This window comes from Diadema antillarum, unplaced genomic scaffold, assembly GCF_040938485.1.
Source record: "Diadema antillarum isolate AM-2024a unplaced genomic scaffold, OU_Dant_1.0 scf00000129, whole genome shotgun sequence".
Classification (NCBI taxonomy): Eukaryota; Metazoa; Echinodermata; class Echinoidea; order Diadematoida; family Diadematidae; genus Diadema; species Diadema antillarum.
The window spans coordinates 233,766-253,838 of NW_027271018.1; the positions used below are offsets into that span (position 1 = coordinate 233,766).

General features: G+C 38.4%; 1 protein-coding gene across 5 annotated transcripts in view; it reads right to left on the reverse strand.

The window, feature by feature from the left end:
• LOC139720586 (prolyl 4-hydroxylase subunit alpha-1-like) overlaps positions 1-20,073 on the reverse strand; it is a 45,596-nt gene that overhangs the window by 12,072 nt on the left and 13,451 nt on the right. For 4 of the 5 annotated variants that reach the window (XM_071631936.1, XM_071631937.1, XM_071631933.1 and 1 more), the window contains exons 3-10: positions 17,064-17,218; positions 16,070-16,234; positions 14,654-14,826; positions 14,252-14,303; positions 12,732-12,964; positions 10,455-10,628; positions 6,377-6,547; positions 2,349-2,402 (exon numbers count right to left, since the gene is read on the reverse strand). In XM_071631936.1, the coding sequence (XP_071488037.1) occupies positions 2,349-2,402; positions 6,377-6,547; positions 10,455-10,628; positions 12,732-12,964; positions 14,252-14,303; positions 14,654-14,826; positions 16,070-16,234; positions 17,064-17,218 (1,177 nt within the window). Of the gene's footprint in view, positions 1-1,185; positions 1,240-2,348; positions 2,403-6,376; positions 6,548-10,454; positions 10,629-12,731; positions 12,965-14,251; positions 14,304-14,653; positions 14,827-16,069; positions 16,235-17,063; positions 17,219-20,073 lie in introns of all 5 variants that reach the window. The other variant, XM_071631935.1, reaches the window with a different exon arrangement.

A 20,073-nucleotide genomic window follows, 5' to 3' on the forward strand; every position in this document is an offset into this window, starting at 1 on the left:
GTGAAGGTATCTGGGTAAACAAAGGCGCATCAGTCAGGCAAGTGACTGGAAAGTTTTACGAGTTGTGCTGATTGAAACATTGTGACTTCCTCCCACATCTATTTTTGATCCCTGAACCAGAGGAGTTCTTTGTTCTATCAACTATCTAAGACAGAATACCATATATGATGCATCAGAACATTACAAACAGAGAATAAAAAAAAGAAAAGGTAAAGAAGCTGCGTGATGGTTTCAATAACAACTTGCTTTTTTCAAGGAACAAGAAATAACATTGCAAAACCTTATACACCTCTCTCAACTACCGTAATACTTTAAACTCTCTAAATTTATTTTAGATTAACATACGCAAATCAGCAGCTAGAACAATCGTTCATGACCAAAATTTGAGTTTAATCCTGGAAGCCCCTGTCTGACAGTTTATTCTATGTACACTTTCTGAAAACATTCTGCCCTACACACAGTCAATCTAAGTCTGCTGAGTAGTACACAAGAGCATTTTAACAGTCAAAAAGTTGATTTGATATTATATGATAGTATACTGGGGTGTATAAATCAATGTAAACCTTCACAGTTCCCTATCCATACCCTTTAATTCAAAGGTTTCAGTAGACAGGTAATTTGACCTCTAATTACTGATACCTTACTTCCAACACTCTTCTGGAAAGAACATGGCTCTCTCAATTTGGCTTACCTCTACTTAATTTGCCTTTGGTTTTTATTTGCAGGAAAAATCTGTGATGGCTGGCACAAAGTTCTGAGTTGAGGATTTCATACTGAATTTCTGCTGTGTTTCTTTCCTGCACAATCTCGCAGAAATTTCCTTTAAAAATGTGTGATTTGCTCTCAGTATGAGAGAACTTGTTGATGTTTTCTAAGAAAACAGGTCTGATTATCTTTTGAAATCTTGTAACAAAATGAAGTACCGATTACATCTCTCAAATAACACTATTAACAAAACAAAACATTTATATTATTGTTCTTAGGAGACTGAAAGCTGTGTAGAAGTCTTTAACATCCATTCTGTCATCAAAATGGAATTGGATGTATTCATCTTTGGAATATCTCCTGACACAGTGAATAATCACCGGCATTCTTTGGATGTACAGGGAGTCTTTTGGGAGATACAAGTATTTACTCATTCTTTGTCTTACACTTGTGTGCTCAATAGCTACTCTTTTTACTCACATAGAACAGCATTGTGGCAATTCTGTTACCAATGCCGTGATACGCATTAGGAATCTGCGTGATGAGTTTTAAGAAGAAAAGACATAGTCAGTGATATCTAAAGATGTCCTGTACTGACATTTCTTTCACAAACATGGCCCTCATGGAATAGTGCATACACACACACTAAATGATAGTCTTCATTTCAGATGTACAATTTTAACAAATAGTTCATGCACACAGTTGTAATCTGATCCTTGGTCCATTAAGGCAAAGAAAGTCATACATAGATATGCAATACACGTGATACAGCTGTATATTACCTGTAAATAAAGATATGAGATGAGTATGATGTTGGCAGAAACATATTTTTCAATTTGAACAAATACTTTGGACAACATGTGAAGATTTACACAGAGGTTGGCAGTGATGGCTGCTGCATTCTAATTGGCAGAGGGGGAGATGATGGCACAGATTCATCTTTCTCTACCAAATGGAATACAACCCAAGCATCACAGCACAGTCTTAATGGTAACAGTGTTAGTATGAGCAGACATATAGGAGGGACTGAAGCCATGCAACAGAGCAGAAGACATTGGTATGTCACCTCACAAAACACATATAAACAGACAGATTTCTGGAGACAAACATATATGAACGTATGTAAATATCAATGCATGATCAATGATCAAATACAGAGAACGGTTGGAAACATTTTCATGGAAGCTTGAATCATATCTTATCATAAAGAACCAGTAATAATTACTTGTTTCATTAATAAATTATGATGATGAATGCAATTACACACATCCTTCCTAACTTGCATCAGAATTCAGAATTTGACCATTTCACAATTCTTCCTTCCACAAAATTTTAATCCAACATGCACTATCTGTTAAATTAGTCTTCTGGACATGATGACATATGAGACATGACAATGATTCAACTATCCTCCATTTTCTACCCTATCATATTTTGATAATCACTTCAAATAATGGTCATCACATTTCAGTAAAAGTAAGCTGCGTCATCCAAAGTTTAGTAGCAAGGTCCCAGACTGCACAATAGCAGAAATGTGCTCAATTCATGAATACCAAACTTTATATGGCCATATTGGCTTCCATAAAATATTATTATGATTAATACCACTCTCTGAGACATATCTTACAACAGAACATACTTACTCTTGCAAAATCAAAGTGTGGTTCGTAGTGGCCTCCTATACCATAGTTGACAACCTAAAAGAAAGATTCGGAAATAGCTACTGTTAGATAGTCCCAGGGAAAAGAGAAAGAAGCTTGGCAAATGGTGATGCCATTGCATCATGTTATGAAGATTCATATCATAATCTTCTTTGTTCATTGTCGCTCTCAAAATTTTTTTTCTTCATCATCAGATTGCAGAAATAAATGAAATGGAAATGAAACTTGACATCTGAATCTAGCTCTTGTGCCATGTTTTCAATATTTTCATCCCATCAAGAAGAGTCAATTTTCATACCACACATCCATTGCTTGTACATACCTTACCGTTTCTTCTTTTTTTTTATTATCAATTCATCAATATTTGTTAAAAACAATATCAAACTAGAGATTGTAATTTGTCATTACTGACAAATTAAGGTGATCCGATTTTTTTTTTTCATCAATGATTCGAGTCCTGATCGCAATAGGTATGACCATACAGGTTTCGTCTGTTGTTAAAAACGTTGGCCGTGTGATGTTTGAATTCTCGTTTATAAAAGGGATTCATATCTGCCATCTTTGGTACCAAATTCCGTATACACTAGATAACGAAGATACAACAACAAATACATATGACCTTTGACCCACCTTTACACTCCCAAGATGGCATCTGAGGAAAAAGTGGTTATTTTGTGAAACGATTCTTGCGACATCGTCTATACGTGTGCAAAATATGGGAAAGATAGGACAGGTATTCGCCAAGATACAAGATGAAACATTTATGACCTTTGACCCTAATTTACATACCCAAGATGTTGTCCGATCAAGTAGTTGTTATTTTATGAAATAATGTACGTGACATGAACTAAACATGTGCAGAATATGGGGGTGATAGGGCGTGTTTTTCTTGAGTTATTGCAAAGAAAGTTGCAGAAAGAAAGAAATATCTCAATACATAGAAGATAAGCTTTAATTTCAACCAAGTTTTTTATCGTGATGCCGACAACGTATGAAAAAACGAAGGGCACATTAACGGTAGCGTAAAGTCTCAGCTACAACATATTAAAATCTGGGAGAAATTCACCGAAGGGTAAGTGAGCTAGTGCTCGATAAAGACAATCATGTCAATTTTCACATTAAAAAAAATTCCCTCCCATAGAGATAACACGTCATAACGAAGATACAAAAAGAAGTACATATGACCTTTGACCTCAATTTGCACAGACAAGATGGCATCTGAGTAAAAAGTGGTTATTTTGTGAAATGATCCTTGTAACATGGTCTTTGCGTTTGCAAAATATGGGAAAGATAGGACATGTATTCACTAAGATACAGGATGAAACACTTATGACCTTTGACCCTAATTTACATACCCAAGATGGTGTCCGATCAAGTAGTTGTTATTTTATGAAATAATGTACGTGACATGAAATAAACATGTGCGAAATAAAGAAGTAATAGGGCGTGTTTTTCTTGAGTTATTGCAAAGAAAGTTGCAGAAAGAAAGAACTATCTCAATACATCGAATATAAGCCTAAATTTCAACCAAAATTTTTGACGTGATCCCGACATCGTATGAAAAAACGAAGGGCACACTTACGGTAGCGTAAAGTCTCAGCTACAACATATCAAAATCTGGGAGAAATTTACCGAAGGGTAAGTGAGCTAGTGCTCGATAAAGATAGTCATGTCAATTTTCATTTCCAGAAAAACTGCACTCCCATAGAGATAACACGTAAACTGGTCAAATTTGACAAGGTTACTTTCAATCCATTTTTACGAAATGATACCGTTATCCAATCAAAATTTTGTAATTTTATGTTTGAAAGAACATTAAATAAGCTACATCATACTGAAATCTGGGTGAAAATTGACAAAGGACTAGTGAGATACACTCGAATGAACTTGAATTTGATGACGTCATTTTGAAAATTTACTTTTTTTACTTTATTAAGAAATTTGCTATCTTTTAATCATTTTGTCAGCATTGCCACCCCATGAAATGACATGTACAACTCATCAGGTTTTAAAATATGTAAAGAAAATGGGGGGTCACCGTCCATCCTGACGAGTAAAATCGAATTTAAAATTAGCAGTTTTTTGGCATAGTTGCACTGTATATCGCCATTGACGCGCGCGCGGAATTTCAACTTTGACGGGCCCGTATGACGTCATATTGAGTCGCATTGATTTGAAACTTGGTATAAATATTCCTTAACATTTCAGACATCCGATCAAAGTGAAAAAACTGGAAATTTCAATTGCACATGAGCTGTGCGTGCGTATATTCGCGCGCGCGTACGCGTCCGTCCGATTTTTTCAATTTTTCAAAAAATGCTCCAAATGGTCTGAAACGTGTGCAAAAAAATTTTGAGCTCGATTGGAGCATACAAATATTTCAACGCGCGCGTACGCGCACGTTTTAAGAGAAAATATGAATTTTGAGAACATGAGTAGAATGCGTATAATTTGAAATATATGTGACGTAAATTTCATTGAAAAATTTCATTCCATTAATGAGATATGATTGAGAATGTGTTTTCATATAATGACGTCATAGTGACGTCACGGTCGACTGATCACAATGATACATTAGATTTGTCGTCTTTGGGACATGATGCATACATGGTATAATTTTGAAATTGATAGGCAGCGGACTTTCTGAGCTAACCTCTGCACAACTTTTGCGGAGAAATAAAGAAACAAAGAAGAAGAAAGAATCCGTACAGATACAGAAGGTGATCCGAAGGATACTCGGATCACCTAAATATGCATGTGTGCTAACTGTGTATATCTTGCTCTTTATTTTACCAGATCCTCATGAATTGTTACGAGTAATATCATGGTGAAACAAAAACTGAGAATGGTTTAATAAGAGGGCCTTTAATGATGGCTGCCTGCATGCATTTCGGGAGTACCTGGTGTGGCCAGACTGCCAACATGTGACATAATAAGGCAGGGCTCGACATGGTGGTGGACCGGGGTCACTGAAAGTTGATGTCGGACCACCAAATTTCCAAAAATCTTTTGGTGGCCCGATTAGGCAACTAATATTCAAATGGATTGTATGTTTCATTTATTTGGGTAATACATTTCTTTAAGCAGTCACCAAAATTTCAAACTGAAATAATGTTATATGCAGCTAAAGTCTCCTAGACTACAGACCACAAAAAAGAAGATAGTGTTGAGCCTCTGTAACAAGGACAAAGGTTACAAAATTGATAAATTCATAAATATCAATACGTCGGGTAAAATGTGCCAAAGTATTAATTTCTTTTTCCAGAAATACCATATTTCCAAATTTACTTCATTTTTTATCACTCTGCAGTGTTAAGATTCAGTAGCAAGGATTCTCACTAGGCGTTTCCACATCAGCCCAATAAAAATCCAAGCTCAAAATATTTTTCACGATCGCAAATTAGAGCGCTATTTCATTTCCCATTCACATCAGCCCGAAGAGAATTAGCCCTATATTTTTTCGAGCTAATTCGACAGCTGAGCATGCGCAAACAGTGTCGGGTATACCAGAAGAGCGTGCGCTTTCAGGTCACACACGCTAGGCATGATGGGATGCATCGCGCTAATTTCTTGAGGCGATTTCACATTATCAAATAGCGCGCTAGTTCACAAATTATCCCGCTATTTCTGAAATTTCCCGAGTTGGACTCGAGAAATTTTCTCGATCAGAGCGATAAAATTAGTGCACTAATTTGTATTCACATTATCAAATAGCGCGCTATTTCGTGATCGGGTTAATTTCCCAAGTCAGAAAATAGCGCGCTGTTTTGAAACATCGGGCTGATGTGAAAACGCCAAGCATGTAAAAAATGCACACAATGATGTAATGAGGATGAATGATGATAATGAACATAACTGAGAAGGCATAAATGCTTGACATAATTTTTACATTTTGCCTGGTCCTGGACAGGAATTATTGGGGAAATTGAGCCCAACAAGGCTGCACTGCGAAACAGGGATATAAGATTTATGTTGCGATCTGCCCCATGTAAAGATGGAAACTTTCTCACCTGTAGGTCTTCAGCCGTCTCCAGCTCTAGGCCGGAGTAGGCCGCCACGCGCCGACGAATCCGTCGGATGATGGCGTCCTCTTCGGGCCTCAGCCACGCACTCTTGCTGATGCGGTAGTCGGCGAACTCAAGGTTGCCTGTGATCGAGTTCTGAATCGTGGCCCTCTGAAGCTGTGGGAGACAACAAAGGGTGCACGGACTCGTTTTCATCTCGGTGGCGTCATAGTCAAGGCAGAGGCGTGTGTTTGAAATGGAAGTGCGCAATACCGTCCACTAAATCTAAAGCCACTCATAAATGTGCCAAAATACATGCATTCCGAGTACACTAGCATGCTATGCTTTGTCTGAGCTAATACACTCAAACTAAACTTTAATGGGGAAGGGGTGTGCCAAAGATAAAGTACTAATCTAATAAAAGCACTGAATTTACAAGCAACTTTGTATGTGATAAACAGGTATCTTTGTCGTCGTTAATGTACATGTGGTTAACTTTTTCTACATGGTACTGAACAATGTGGAAATACACTTGGCAAATCTATTCCAACACTTTTGACTTAGGCATTCTCAGGAATTTGACACTGGGATATAACGGATAAGCACATGTTGTGGGATCTCTTTCGTACAATGACATCTTTCTTCTCATCCCCACTTGGAGCTGTACCCAAAATGCATTTTCACTGGATTTTAGTACTGGCAGTGACAAGATGTGCCTGAGTCAGCACACAAAGGTAAAAACTAACAGGAATAAATAAGATATCTCTTTGATGTTGACCATCCTTTAATTATGCTGTTTTCAGCAATCAACATACCCCTGAATGTCACAGGTCGTGGGAAACTGCAAACATGCTATAAGCAAAGTGAAAATTGGGTTTAGGATGGAATGTAAAAGCAGATGACATATTTTGGACATGCAGTTTTACCTAGAGTCACACCTTATATCAAAACTTTTTTTAAAATCAATATCATTGTTCTTGTCAAACTTCTCTTCTCCCATGTTTTATGGTGATTTTGATGACTTTACTCCCTTTACTCTCAGTTGATTACAGTTTTTCATAAACAAGGCGTTGACATCTTTTACTTTAAAAGATTTGCATCACACATTGCGATATATTCCATACTACTGACTGATATTGTTTTGTTTTTTTCTTCTTTTTTTTTTTACTGGTTCCAATGCAGTTAGTATGCGAAATGTTGCTCACAAACAGAGCATATTAGATTTCAACTGAAGAGACTGAAAGGCAGAAAACCCAAAATTCTTGAATTGTACTGTACATCCATTCATTTAGTTATGGGGCAGCTGTGTGTTTTATCCTCTCTCTCTCTCTCTCACACACACACTTTTCAGGGTTATAAGGTTTTCAGCCTGTAATGTGTAAAACTGCATATATGCAGTTTTCTGTGATAAAAAGAAAGTTGTCACTACAACAGAGGAAATTGTCAAGTCTATCTTTGGTACCCTTGTACACCAGACAATGTTTCTAACATTTATCTATATTTATATTCTATTTGGAACAATATCAGATTAAATGTTTTTATTCTTAACAATAACACCAGACTGACTGAGATTACCATGTATGCAGGGCAATGAAAAAGATAAGATGAAGAAAATGGAGATATTAAAGCTACAGTCAATTACAATCTTTCAGTTACATACATTGAAAGAGAATGTCTTACTGATTTCAAAGTGTAAAACAGCAATATTTCAAAGCCACAGAATTGCTTAAGAATCAAATTCTAGTCTAATCTGAAATTTACACCAAATAAACTGCATATGCAGATATGCATGGTGCAGTTTTCTGCGATAAAAAGAAAATTGTCCCTACAACAGAGGAAATTGTCAAGTCTATCTTTGGTATCCTTGTAAACCAGACAGTGTTTCTAAAGCCCGCTGCATACTACACGACTCACGACAATACGACCTTAGGACCATAAGACCCAGTCGTACGACCTACCAACGCACACTATACGATCAGACCTTACCAGTAGGCTTACGACCGTTCTGTCTTCAGTACATTTTACCAATGAGTATTAAAGCGCATGCAGTGCGCACTACGTGTGCTTGCATTTTAGTATCTTGATTGGCTGAAAGCCCACGACCGGTCGTAGAAATTCAACATGTCAAATCTCTACGACTGGCGTTAAGACCCAGTCGTACGACTGGAAACTGGCAAGACTGTGACGTAACACATCCAGTCTTAAAGTCGTACGACTGGTCAGAACGTATAGTGTGCGGCGGGCTTAACATTTATCCATATTGATATTCTACTGGAACAATATCAGATTAAAATGTTTTTATTCTTAACAATAACACCAGACTGACTGAGATTACCAAGCATGCAAGGCAATGAAAAAGATAAGATGAAGAAAATGGAGATATTAAAGCTACAGTCAATCAAAATCTTGCAGCTAAATACATTGCAAGAGAATGTCTAACTAATTTTACAGCGTAAAACAGCAACAATTCAAAGGCACAGAATTGCTTTAGAAAATTCTAGTCTAACCCAAAAATCATGCCTAAAGAAATTGGCTAATTCCTGCTATGAATTCCAAGTAATTCCCATTTCAAAATAGCACTTATTGTGTTTAGTAGAAGTCATCACAAGAGTACAGAAAATAATGTGGATTAGGAGTACCTGTACTACACAAATGTGGGACTAAGGATAGATTGAATAGATGAAAGATTACTGTAATTAGTGGCTTGATTATGATAATGTTGTTAGTGATGAAAATGTCAAATGATTGCTCAGAAAGATGATTATAAAGTTATCTATATATGGTCAGTTTATCCTCTACTACAAGCCATACCATGAATCATTTGTCACAAAAGAAAAAAAGAAGGGGGGGGGGTCCCGTCAACAATCTTATCCCCTATTAATTTACCAACTCAACTGAGGTTTTCAGAACCAGCCAGAATGGAGCAAAATGAAGTGAGCATGAGAAATGGACGAAGGCAATGATATGAGAAAGAAAAAAAAGAAGGGGGGGGGGGGGGGTGTTGTTCCCGCAACCTGTGCCACTCAGAAGACCACGTTCGGAACTCGAATCAAAACGAGGCAACCTCCGGGGGGAGAGAATGTCAACTCTTTTTGACAGCATTGAAAAAAACAAAAACAACACTTGTCATGAAACACAGAAGATATATATATCAGTGTTATCTGTGACATGATAGATTAAATTATACAAATGCCTGCTGACATGCAACAAACAGGTCAAACACACAAACTAATCCTCAATTTTTCCTTTAGAACTTCTATCTGAAGAGAACAATAGTCAAGTTGTAAGCAATGAGGCAACCTTGTGTTCACTGCAATAAGAATAGGTGATATAGTACATTTTGTTATTTCCATTCACTAATAGTTGGAAGAGGAGTAAAGAGGAAAATTAGGAAGCGAGTTGCATATCACAGTGAGAAACTGTAACAGCACTAGTCAAGTTTGTATCCAGACACTTCTTTTCTTCAACCAATGACACATATACCTTAGCACAATGACTGTAACAATCTTGCACTTTACACAGGTAACATATCTCAAATAAAGATTTGAACAAAACCTTTCGAAACCTTCAACACAAAAATAATCTCCCCTTTTAATAATGGAAATATACAAGCTTCACGTAAAAATCCTCCCCCTCTATCAGACACAAAGTGTACAAGAAGACAAAACAATTTGATATAAAAGTTGCAACCAGTGTTATCAGCTTCCTAGTTTTGATCCAGATTATCTGGTACTGACAGAATCCTTGTGTGATTGTTCCTTGAATATGCGTATATCTTGACAGCTGCCTATAAAGACCATGGACATGGTGAATCTCCTAACTTCGCATTACCCTGAAAAACATTGTCTAACCTATGATATCAAAAGAAACAATTTGCCCTGCAAATAATCCACAGCAGGTTGTTTGAATTATACCTGTAAAGGTGTCTTTATTTTTTAACACTTCAGTAAAAGTTTTGAATAAATCAGGTATCTATAAGTTGTGATCAATTTACAGTTTCATCGCACAGCTGTGTAAAAAAAAAAAATGAACAAAACAGGAGGAGAGAGAGATTTTGAAACCCACCACAAAGAGACATGCTTACCCTTGGGGCAGCGAGGCGCTTTACAAACTTGATCTCTGTGTCGCTGATGATGTCTCGGTAGAAGTAGAGGCGTGGCTCATCAAAGATGACCTCCTCCTTTGCTGGCTGAAGGTAGAGCAGTGGGTGATTGTAGTGCTGGTAGCTGCACCTCAGGATCGACGTATTGCGGATCACCTACAGAGAAAAAGACAACACGGTGTTTGGCAGTTAGCTTAACAGATGCACACAACCCAACAACATGCCTCTCCTCTTTCTCTTCTCCTTTTCCTTTTTTCTCTCTCTCCTCTCAATTCTTCCACTCATCTTCATCCTTCTCTATTCCTATTAAACTATATCATAATTCATTTTCTTCTCCCCACCACTTCCATATGCTGGTGTCAATTTGATGTTGCGACTGCCTGATCTTACATGAAGGCTACTGTTTGAACAGCATTTTTTTTTCCAATTAAAAACATTCTTCAATATTTTGTAGCGCATATTCTGTTGATTTTATCTACTAATATAACTCGTTGCTACAAGATATCATGTATATATCAACGACCAGCCCTAGATGGAGAAGCTGGATTGATACTAAAACTTTTACATACAAAGACAGGTAACACTGAACATTCACAGCCAAATTACTGATTCATGCATAATGCCTACTCCATATGCAAAAACATGTTAACCTGTACACATGCAGCTTTGTATCCCTGCGCTCTGTGAGATATTGCATAATGGTTAATTATGTCAAATCTACTCTACGCATGAAAACGTATCTGCTGCTATGACAGCAGACAGCCCCTAAGAGTGCAGTGCACTATGTGCTCTAGCACTCTACATGCACGAATGCCACTGATGACTGTTTGAAATCTGTGTCACACACACAGACACACGAACACATACATATGTACTTGGAGAGGCCATTTCCATGCAAGCTGTACACATCTGCAGTTAGTCTCCAATACCACTGCCTATATGACATGTGTCAGGTAGATTTCACTGAGGTGGACACATCTCAACGTGTTGTCCTTTTGCAACCTTTTGAATTCTCATCACATTGTCCTGCCCTCTTAAAAATGAGGAAATTAATCACTCATTTCATTGCTAGAAGGTTGTTAACCCTATTCTAACTGGGGGGGGGGGGGGGGGAGGGTCAATTTGACCCCCCCCCTTGACATTTCGCGCCGTGATTCCGCAACGTGCAAAGATTTTGCCGCGTCGTGTCATGACTTTTTTCCTTGAAGTCTCCCGCATATTTTGAGACCAAATTTGCGATGTCCGGGTACACCGTTCTGAAGTTACGGTTGTACGTAATGTTTTGCGTATGCATATCAACCCGAAAATGGCTCAAATTCATGATATCGTGTGCAAATCCAATGCAAATTGTGTTTTTTGGTATAATTGATATAAATTAGATTATTTCAACTTTTATCCATTGAAATTAATCCATTTTAATGCAGATAAGCTTGATAAAGTGCCTGCAACAAATTTTGGCCAAAAAACAATAGAAAACAAAAGTCAAAAACACAATGAAATATATAAGAAATTAACAAAACAATAAAAAACAAAAGAAACTGATTTTGATTGTGCTATTTTTTTACAAGAAAATTGTTCAATGTGTCTTGAGGAACTCTTACACAAAAATATAGCAATCATTCAGTCGTTTTAATGGAGGTATAGGTGAAAATATGATTTCATGCGTAAATTTGCATAATTAATTTACTAAAAACAGAAAATCTGAATTTTTCTTTTGTATGACCACGTAATCTTGTAGTTGACATCCGGCTCTATGTTTAAGCAAAATGTTGCGGCGATTGCGCGATCGGCGGCCGAGATCTGAAGGGGGAGGGGTCAAATTGACCCCCCGTAAAAACTTGGTCTCAAATAGCCCAGTTAGAATAGGGTTTAAAGATGATACTGCTGTAAACTTCAAACCTCATATGAAATACATTCAGAGCTTTGTGATCAGGTCCAAAGAGATCCCTCCACCCCCTTCCCTGAAAAGATCGACAACAGCTCCTGCACTGTATTCTCAAAAAGGCAATATGGAGAAGCACTACAATGGACCTTAAATGAATTACTCCAAGACATCCATGACCCCGAATAAAGAACCTTTTGATGTTGTGCAGTTTACATAAAAGCTGTTGTTTGGATCAGGAATCAAAAGAGCCCCCCCCCCAAAAAAAAAGGGGGGGGGGGAGAGAAAACCTACAAACAAACAAGGACATCTACTCCTACGTAGTAACACCAGAAGGCAATTTGGGATAACATCACAGTGAACTTTGACTGAAATACCTTCAGGGCAGCACGATCTCCCCGGCACAGGGCTTCGTACATTTTTCTCTCGGGTAAGGAGAAGATCTCGATCTCTTCCTTCTTCTCCTCCTCCTTCTCCTCCTCCTTTGAGGCGTCCTTGGAGGACTCCACCTCCGCGTCCATGTCCCCCGTCTCGCCACGTGGCTTTTCCTTCTGCCTCAGCTCGTTCTCAAAGTAGGCCTTGTTGTTCTGCGCACGCTCATGGCTGGGCTCTGCCAAAACATTTCAAAAGAAAGAGATAGCAAGTCATGTACAGCAATATCTTCAAAGAGACACTCCATTCTACGACACTGCTGACATTTACAAAGAGATTAGGATTTTATGAACATAATTATAAAAACTGCATCAATAAGAAAAGAGATAAAGCATTAAGATTTGCAGGTCTTTACAGAACAATAGCATCAGTCACAGTCACTATGCAAATGATGTGTGGTGATGGATGTCATCAGCTCACAAATCTCCTATAAATAAAGAATACATGATTTACAAAGTCTTCCAAGACGAGATCATCTTCTTTGCATCTACTACAGAGTTGTTGTGATTTAGCAATGATGACTCCCTTTTTTAAAGGCCTAGTCATGATTTCTACATTCTAGACACACACAATTTTGATAACATCATTGTCGTCAAAGCAATAGAAGATTTGTTGGGTGATGGCATGATCACCACTTTATTACATTTCAAACTGTGTGAATGTCACATGTGACCAACATTACTGCTATGTATCAAAGAAAAACAAAATGCAGGAAATTTTCAAATTCCCAAACCTTCTTTTCAGTTCAATTCTCGTAAAACTTTCCCTGCTCTGATCGACTTTTCTTTCCTAATCACAGACAACCTGAACATGACATGGAGTTCCTCTTTAATGCCCTCTATTCAATGCTAACTGCCGCTAAAATGTCAGCAAAGATATCCTTGCAAATGGCATCTGATATTAGCAAAGCATATGTCAGATTTCAAAGTATACCATCGTTGGAGATTACGTTGATACCTTAATCAGAATCACTAGCATAATCCACTCTTGTTGCTTTTCCCTTCTCATACGTTTGACAGTTTTGGGCATCATTTATTCCCCTTGAATGGATAATATGAAAAAATGATAACGAATCTACAACATCCATTCTCACAGCACTAAAAAAATGTTCACCTTTTGTATCGACCCGTTTTGGGGATGGAATCAGATGATGAAGTATCTCATGGCCGCCTTGCATGTCATCAATTCAGCTGGCCTGCCAGTGAGTCATCTTTAAGTAAGGAGAGCTACTACAATGCTACATTTAAGCCATGTTTCTCCCGGCCATAGCAATAACATTTCAGGCCACAATGGACAAAACAGGGCGGGGGGTGGGGCCAAGATGGGCAAACTTGACAGGCCATGATTGCTGTGGATTCCATGTCAGAATTTTCAAACTGTTAAAAAATTTGCCAGGCAGTCACAGCGATATAAAATTTCAACGCCTGAACTCGGCTGTGATGACAAAATGGACAATTTGACTCACCTATTTCCAAAAGTCTGTTAGTGTACGTAACAGCATCGACCAAGTGCCCTTGCTATGGAAAGAAATAAACAAAAACAAAATAAAAGGCGTTTATATTCATCATATTCAAACGCAGAAATGTAAAGATATACTAATAAACTTTAACTCTATACAGGATATACTAAAAAGCACACTTTGAACCATCAACAACATTGACACAATGCTACAGAAATGGTAGTTGCATTCAGAATCTATACTCGGCTTACATGGTGTTGTATTTCTTAAGAATGACGTTTCCCTTTTCTCTTTTAATCAGTTTAAGGAAGTACAGTGCAATAGAAATATATTCACATCTCACAGCAAGTATGGCATTGGCAGGGGTCAAGTATTTGGGGATAATACGGGTATCTATGGATCACTGACCATGAAGGAGGAGTAGGCCAGGTAGTCCAGGAGGACCGATTCCTGGATTTCCGTCTCTTGTCCAGCAGCCGTCTCGTTCTGGTAGCGCCGGTAGGCCTCGGAGATCCACAGTCGGGCGTGGTACTGGTCGTCATGGTTGTAGGCCACGCGCCCCAGTTCAAAACATTCTTGAGCTGCATGGGGCAGAGTGAGATAGAGAATTTAAAGCAATCCACTTAAATCTCACACAAAGAAAAAGAAGAATCACATTCATGGCATATTGATGGACAGAACTACAACAGGATCCTCCCCCCCCCCCCCCACCCCCGGAAAAAAAAAAGAAGATAAAAAGATTCTGCACTACAAAAAAGATGTGCTTGATGTATATAGAGTAAAATCACAGAGAAATACATGTATGGAACACAAATGAGATACACGCAAATACTGAATGGCAAACAACATACGATGAGGAGTACGCTGCATCATTGACAGTCCTGTTATAATTCTTTCCCTTTGCCCATAGGATGACTCAATTAGATACGAAAGACTAAACTTTCATAAATGACTTGACTTTGTTGACATCTTCACTGATCAGCTGCTTTGGTTTCATTGCATCTATTGAATTACATTACTTTCTTTTCTTCCAGAGAACATATTCTCAAGAAAAACAAAAAAACAAAAACAAAAACAAAAACAAAAACAAAAACATATGACAGATGATCTGATCATACTTGCATTTTTTCACAAGAACCAATTACATAAATTCACACAAATTCAAGGATTCATGTACACTAAAGCACAGATATGAAAACGGTATAGAGCATGAACACTCAGTCCTATTCTACTGACAAAAAAAGAAATGCCATACAGTTGAACCTCTCGTATCCGGACAAGTCAGGACCGGGGCTCATCCGGATAAGGGATTTGGCCGGATACGGGAGACTCAATGCTTTATACATGTACATACATACACTTGTATGCATACACATGTACTGATGTTGCCCATTGTAGTACCACATGTAGTAATGTGTATACTGCAACCTTTTCATTGTTACATTTGGGGATGTTTGGGGATGTTAAAATGTCTGAAGGCAAGCAATTTGGAAGGAAATTTGATGTAATGTATGTTAATCATGTTCGAAGTAATATGTAATTCATGTGTGTTTGTGTAGGAGTTCTCAAGGAGTTGGGAATCCCCCTTTCCTCCCGTAATTATTTTTAAAAAAAATCACGGCGAGATTGCATCCGTATAATAGAGAGATCCGGATAAAGGGAGGCCGGATAAGAGAGGTTCAACTGTACTTGGTTAAATGGTATTGTTGGATTACAGGCCTTATGACAGTCTGGCATGACTATGACACAAATTGGTACACCTGTCACTGCACATAACATCAGGTATCGGCAGCTGGGTATCAGGGTCATTGAACTGTTACTTACAAGTAAGGGAGGCTGTGGTGCGGGTTCCCTCAATCTCCCCGCTAGCAATCTTTCTTGTCTCCAGGTTGTAGGTATCCTGAAGACGGAGCAAGGCTGCGGTGGCGCCCTTCAGGTCGTCATGGCCAGGCGTGTGCTCACGCAGCCCGGTGATGTTCCTCAGATATGCTGTAGAAAAGCATTGGTTTATTTGGAAATTTAATTCCATTTGTTTGTATGGGGTTTTTTGCTCTTTTTTACTGTACAAATCAGCTAAATGTTTGGTACTGTATCCATGCCTTTACACAGATTGTGTGATGTGGCATGGTAGGCCTTTAATCCTTCTACGTCTGGATTATAATTAGACTCAATTTGTAAGTGGGGGAAACATCGTCCAATTATGGTTCAATACACGTATCATGAAAACTAATCCATATCACAAAATTCACCAGGAGCAGGCCTCGAATTACCCGGGAGGCAAAAGGCAATTTGCTGCAATGCCCTATCTACTTGCCGCAATGCCTCTCTCAAAATTACCATGCTTACTGCAACTTTTCCCTTGCTGTCCTTAAAAAATTTTGAGAGAGAGTGCCCCTAAAACCAGAAATTGCCTGTCCCTAGAATTGGCGAAATTTGAGGCCTGCAGGAGCATACATTGTACAGTATGATGCACTTTTTAGAGTTTGTCAGATGAAAATGCAGATGCTTCCTTGCCTGGGACATTTAGGAATTAAAGCATTTTCCTTTGTTTTCATGGCAACCAACGGCAGCTAGGATCAATACAAACTCAACCCCAGCCACAGCAGGCTAGCAGCCTGCGTTGACCCGCACTGTGGGTGTCAGTCTATCTTCTCAATTAGACTGAACAGAGCTCTCTCCAGAATCAATGCTTCAATGCTCCAGCTAACTTACTATGAAAGGGGAAAAAATACACAACCGCTATGACTGTACTAAACATGACAGGAAGACAGTAAGGACCGGGCACAGACATGCACTTTGTGTAGAGACAGACACTCACCAGACTGTGGTCCATCATATTTGATCCAGTTCTCAACGTCCACCCACTCCCACAGGAAGCGTTTGACCAGCAGGAAGGCATTGACTGGATGGCCCAGGTAGTGCTCAATGTCGTCCGCCGCGCCTCGGTGCATGCTCCTCAGTTTCTCTGCCTTGCTGTGAATTCATGAGCATGAAACATGAGCCACAACATATGGTTGTGAACAGTGCTTGTAACATCTACCAAATACATGTACAATGTGTGATAGTTCACAGAGTAAATACAGATACGTGCAGTACATTTGATTTAAAAAAAAAGAAAAAAACATGTAACCTACAATGTACCAGTGTAGAGAGAGAGAGAGAGAGAGAGAGGGAGAGAAAGTGCATAAAGCTTTTCTATGTGATATGCGACCTAGAAGTGCATGTAGTATGCCCTCATGAATACACTGTACATGTACATCTTTTAAGGCAATGTCATTTATTTCATATCACCAAAATTTTCATAAGATATAGTATTAACCCTTTCAGTGCTAGGACTCTGGACAGTGTGTACAACGCTATACAAGTCGGGTATGGGGTTTTCTGCGTCTGTCGGCACTCAAAGCACACAAATAATGTGTCCCTTGTGACTTGGGGCGACTCCTCTCACCTACAGTAGACAAGTAATTAGACACATTTTGTTCATGTTCATTGAAGAAAGAGGCCTTCATTACTTGAAGAACATCAAAAGGAAAATTGAATTCCTCCAGTTAAACATACATGTATAAAGTGTAAAGGTTGATGGACTTTGGGATGCTGCTCTGAGGTTTCAGACACTACGAACATTCTGCATCCAAAGTTAGTGGGTGAAAATCTTATGAGTTTGACTGTACATCATAATTTTATTGTAGAGATCAGTGTAACAATTACAGCAACAGCTTTAATATCCATCACTACCACTATCAACTAAAAGCATCATCTAATTTGTTAACGCTGTACAGCTGTAAGCATGTTTTCAATCATTTTACAGTATACGAATATGAAGTTGAGGGACTAATTAAGACTGTACACACTCACACACACACACACACATTTTATTGCTCTTCAGTGTACCAACATTTGCCAGTATGTATACACAAGTTGTACATGTACAATATGACATACACGTATGTACACCAAAGGGAGACTGTTGTCCACCTTAAAAGAATTTTTTTCTTTTTCTTTTTACATGGAGAGAGGTGTCTTTCGTACAATGTACATTGCAATGGCAAGGGAGGTACACATTGTATGAGTCACCTAAAGTCTTGAGACAAAGCTGCATGAGCTAATACTGTCACGTACCCAACTGTGCGACCACCGACAAACACATTTCCTTTGTGATTGTAATAAAGCATATGGCAGATGACTGTGATATTACAATGTACTTGGCAGCTTGTCAGAGCGTTTCTTTAAAGCTAAAACATATTTTTCGATGGATTAGTCAAATTTTCACAGCATTCCCATTGATGGTAACAAATTAATCGAAGCACTGTGCTGTCTGCAAAGAGAACACAGAAGTGCATTGTATAGTGTGTCTGTATCCGACTTCAATCTTTGGCCTTTCACCTTTCAACGTCTCCTCCCATGATCCACACACGACCCCCTTTATTGGCATCTCTCTCCCAAGGAGATGTGGCATGGTTTCAATTATTCACTTGCCCTGCTGTCCCCAAAATGCCTAATTAGGTGATACGCTATCAGCGTATCACCTATTGTGATTGTCAAAATCTCTCTTTATTTTTTTTTATTCTTCTTTCTTTCTGGACAATTTTGTGTCGTCAATATCTCAAGAATGACATAACGAAATAACATGACATTTTCAGTCAACATGTCTCATGACAAAATCTAGCCACAATAAGGTTTTCATGACAGTAACATATCTATGACGTCATCTAGGCGCCATTTTGTGATTTTCGGACCTTGTCACATGATCGATCATAACTTCATAACTAGATGTCATTTCTGTATCATTTTCGGTGGACATGAAGTTCAGGTCACGCTCTATCTTACTTTTTAACGCTAGTTACACAGGTCATCATTACGCGCGCGTAAGCGCGCGTCAAAATTTTAAAAGGCTCAAAACGACTTCCCAATGGGAAATCTCGAAGTTTCAGACAATTTTAAGCGTTTCAAACATTTTCTCGCGTGCGCGTCCGTCCGCGCAATTCCGCGCGCAGAGCCCGTAAGCAACATGAAAATGCAATTTTTTTGACTGATTTGGATTCCTGATACTTTGAGTAACAATATCCATTGATTTCCGATCGATTTCGACCTATAACAAAGGAATGCACTGGCGTCAAAGTTGAAATTCCACGTGCGCGTCTTTCTGCAAATATAGTGAAAAAACATGTCTTTGTTTATTTCGCCATGGCTCTTTAAATCGTCCGTTGACCCTATATTTCTATTGCATATTACAAAAGTATATGAATTGTAAATAACATTCCTGGTATCAATATTGCCAGGAAAACGCGATGACGTCATCATATCGTCATTTTAGATGAAAAAAGTGGAATTGATTTTTTTGAGGTACTGTTTCTGACATTCATTTGCTCGTATCTCTGTTGTTTAAGCTCAATATTATCCCAAATTCAGATATGTTGCAGTTTGAACATTTGCCTTTCAAGTCCATGTGATGGTTTTGAAATATGATGACGTCATCACACTAGAAATTGTGATTAAAGGTAAAGACTCAAAATCAGACAAGTTTACGTGTTATGTCTATGGGAGGTGATTTTTTTTTTTAAACCATGCATTGACTTGACAACGTTTAAGCACCTTTACCTCATCTGATTTTGCTCCATTTCCTCTGAAACATAAATATGTTGTAGTTTAGACAATAAGCTTTAGTAATCATGCATTTTATGTTTTCAAATCTCCTCATCAGGTTGACAATTTTGCAATTTAAAACTGAAAATGAGAATGCAATCTGTACGGAACGATTCCCAATTTTTCTTTGCAACTGTATATTGATCGAATCCACGCTGCCACTTGTGAGAAATTGAATAGCGCCA